The 2,902-nt window shown below is 54.9% G+C and overlaps 1 protein-coding gene across 1 annotated transcript; it reads right to left on the reverse strand.

The window, feature by feature from the left end:
* Window positions 1–618: 618 nt before the first annotated feature.
* On the reverse strand, window positions 619–2,666 carry LOC125551734 (leucine-rich repeat extensin-like protein 4). Its single transcript, XM_048715033.1, has one exon. It carries the CDS (start codon window positions 2,425–2,427, stop codon window positions 1,186–1,188), a length of 1,242 nt encoding a protein of 413 aa, XP_048570990.1. The 5' UTR covers window positions 2,428–2,666; the 3' UTR covers window positions 619–1,185.
* Between the last annotated feature and the right edge of the window lie 236 nt (window positions 2,667–2,902).

Below are 2,902 nucleotides of genomic sequence, written 5' to 3' on the forward strand. Positions count from 1 at the left end.
GACCTCAAAAAGGGCAGGCGCACTATATTTTGAAACGGAGGGAGTAGTTTCGCCAACCGTGTAGTTAGGCGACTCAAACCTTTTTCCCAGTCAGATACACAATTTTGGCAGCAATTCTGTTCCATTCTACACAATTTTGGCACCCGTTTAGCTAGCCGCCATATTTTCTGAGATCATGTCTATCTCAGATCGTCCAGGCTCGGGTAAATTAACAAGCACACCATGGGATGCATCAAAAGATAATCTAGGCTCGGCTAAATTAACAAGCACACCATGGGATACATCAAGAGATAACAGTATAGGATAGTATAGATACTCCCTCCATTTCTTTCTACTCCGCATATAAGATTTGGACAAAATCAAACTGCACAAACTTTGATCAAATTTATATAAAAAAATATAAACACCTACAATACTAAAACTATATAGTATGAAAATACGTTTCATGGTGCATCTGATAATATTGATTTCATATTGTGAATGTTTATACTTTTTAATATAAAGTTAGTCAAAGTCTATAAAGCTTGACTTTGACCAAACCTTATATGCAGACTAAAAAACGAAGGGAGTAGATTTATAATGTCATATTACAAAATTTGTAAGAGCACAGAGTAACAGTTAGGAGAACATTCTCCAAGAAGCCCGACTAAATATCTTAATAATAATAATCGAATAACAGTAAGCAGCTGTGACACAAGAGGAATTCAGTAGGACAAATCTCTTGATGTAGAAACTTATCTCTGACCCTTTTACCGAACTAAAAGTATCATTCTATACATCCCGCATCACAACTTTTCCATGGATTTCTCAGTCTCAGCTTAACCTGTCTCTCTCAACCAGTTTATTATTCACAACCCAATTAGCCATCAATCCAAGCCCAATTTGTTCCCACCTTTCAAATTTCCCTATCACCATGCTCCAATCCTTTTCGCCATCGCCACCGCGCAAACGGATGATCGAAGACGACGATGCGGAAAACAGACACCAACCAATGCAAAAAAACAAGAAAAGGATATATGCACCACGTTCTTCTTTACGCCGGTAGCTATCAATCAAGAACTGGTAATCCACGAACAACAATGACCACGTACTTTTGTGACGGCGAGCTCCGCTGGCTCTTCCACACCGGCGGCGAGGGGTGCGGCAAGGGAAAGTGAAACCGGCAATGCTTCTGTTGTCAAAGAATCATCGGTAACGTGGAGGCGGCGGCGGCGACGCGTATGGCATGGGGTATACTGGTGGCAACGGGCCGGGGTATGCTGGCGGTGGGGGTGGCCGAGGTGGGACAAACGGCTTGCACTGGAAAGCTGCGCAGTCGACGGGTGGGCGGGCAGAGAAAGCGGCGCACTGCTGCGGCATGCGCTGGGCGGGGCGGTTGGGGAGGCAGTTCCGGCGGTCGCCGTCGGCAGGCACGACGCGCGCGCAGGACGGCGGCTCGCCGGTGAAGAAGTTGTAGGAGAAGGTGAAGTTCTTGAGCCGTGGGAGGTCGCACACGGCCTCCGGCACGGTCCCCGACAGCAGGTTGTGCGCGATGTCGAGCTGCTCCACCTTTTGCATCCCGGCCACCTCCGGCGGCAGCGGCCCTGCGAGGGCGTTGAAGCTGACGTCGAACACCGTCACCTCCCGGAGCATCCCGACCTCCGGCGGGAGGCACGAGCTGAGGCCGTTGTTGATGAGGAGGATCTCGTTGAGCGTGTCGGACATGTTGCCGAGGCTCGCCGGGAGGCAGCCGCCGAAGTGGTTGTTGGCGAGGACGATGACGGACACGGGCGAATTGCCGAAGTTGTCGGGGAGCTGGAAGCGGAGGCGATTGTGGTTGAGGAAGATGGCGTCGAACGGGCGGTCGAAGAGCTCCCGCGGCACGCCGCCCTCGAAGTCGTTGAAGCGGAGGTCGAGGAACCGGAGGGACGGGAGGTCGAGCACGACGGTCGGGAACGCGCCCACGAAGCGGTTGTTGCTGAGGTCGAGCTCGTGGAGGAGGACGAGGCGGCGGAAGGTGTCGGGCACGAGGCCGCAGAAGCGGTTGGAGTTGAGGTGGAGCAGCGCGAGGTCGCAGAGGAGGCCGAGCTCCGACGGGAGGTAGCCCGCGATGTCGCCGTGGTTGAGGTCGACGCCGGCGACGGCGAGCTCGCCCGACGACGGAACGGGCGCGCAGAACACGCCGGTGTAGCTGCAGACCCCGGGCCCCACCCAGTTGCCGGTGAGGTTCTTGGGGTCTGAGAAGATGGCCTGCTGCTTCCACGTCTGCAGCGCGACGTACGCGTCCCGCAGCCGCGGGCTAGCGAACCGCCAGGCAGGGTCCACCTCCACCGCCGCCGTCTCTCTGACCCCCTCCGCCCATACGGCCGCGGCCCGCGCTCCGCCCCGGCCGCTGCCGGCGAAGGCGAAAAGGCAGAGGAGGAGGAGCACCGCCGCCGTCCTCATCATCTCATCACCCAGATTTCTCGCGGGCGCGGAGAAGAATCCAGGGAACCGAACGGAGGCGGTGGGTGCAGCGCTAAGATTTGGCAGCAACTGAGTTGTGGATGGACGGAGGAGGAGGGAGGACGAGGGGGTGGAGGTGGAGGTGGAGGTGGGGAGAGGAAGACAGCTATGCCACAGCTCAGAGGGAGAGCGAGCGGGGTGGGAGTTTGGCGGGGGACGCGTAGCGGGGAGACGGGGCGCGGCGGGGGGAGATTTATGGTGGGGGGAGAGGATTTATGATAGGCTTGGGGTCCCCCGCATTTGTCTCCGGAGTACAGTACTACGGTAATTATGGCGGTGATGGCGTGGGTTCAGTGGACTGTACTGGACATGGCCAGAGGGCTGAGAGGCGTGCATAATCCAAAGCTAGTACTAACTAAACGTGACTTAATACATTCGTATTTAAACAAATTTAAGCAAGAATTTTATGACGAAGGAA

This window comes from Triticum urartu, chromosome 1 (genome assembly GCF_003073215.2).
Source record: "Triticum urartu cultivar G1812 chromosome 1, Tu2.1, whole genome shotgun sequence".
NCBI lineage: Eukaryota > Viridiplantae > Streptophyta > Magnoliopsida > Poales > Poaceae > Triticum > Triticum urartu.

Excerpts from the sequence above, each read along its gene's own strand:
- LOC125551734 (XM_048715033.1), bottom strand. The coding sequence starts at position 2,427 with ATGATGAGGACGGCGGCGGTGCTCCTCCTCCTCTGCCTTTTCGCCTTC.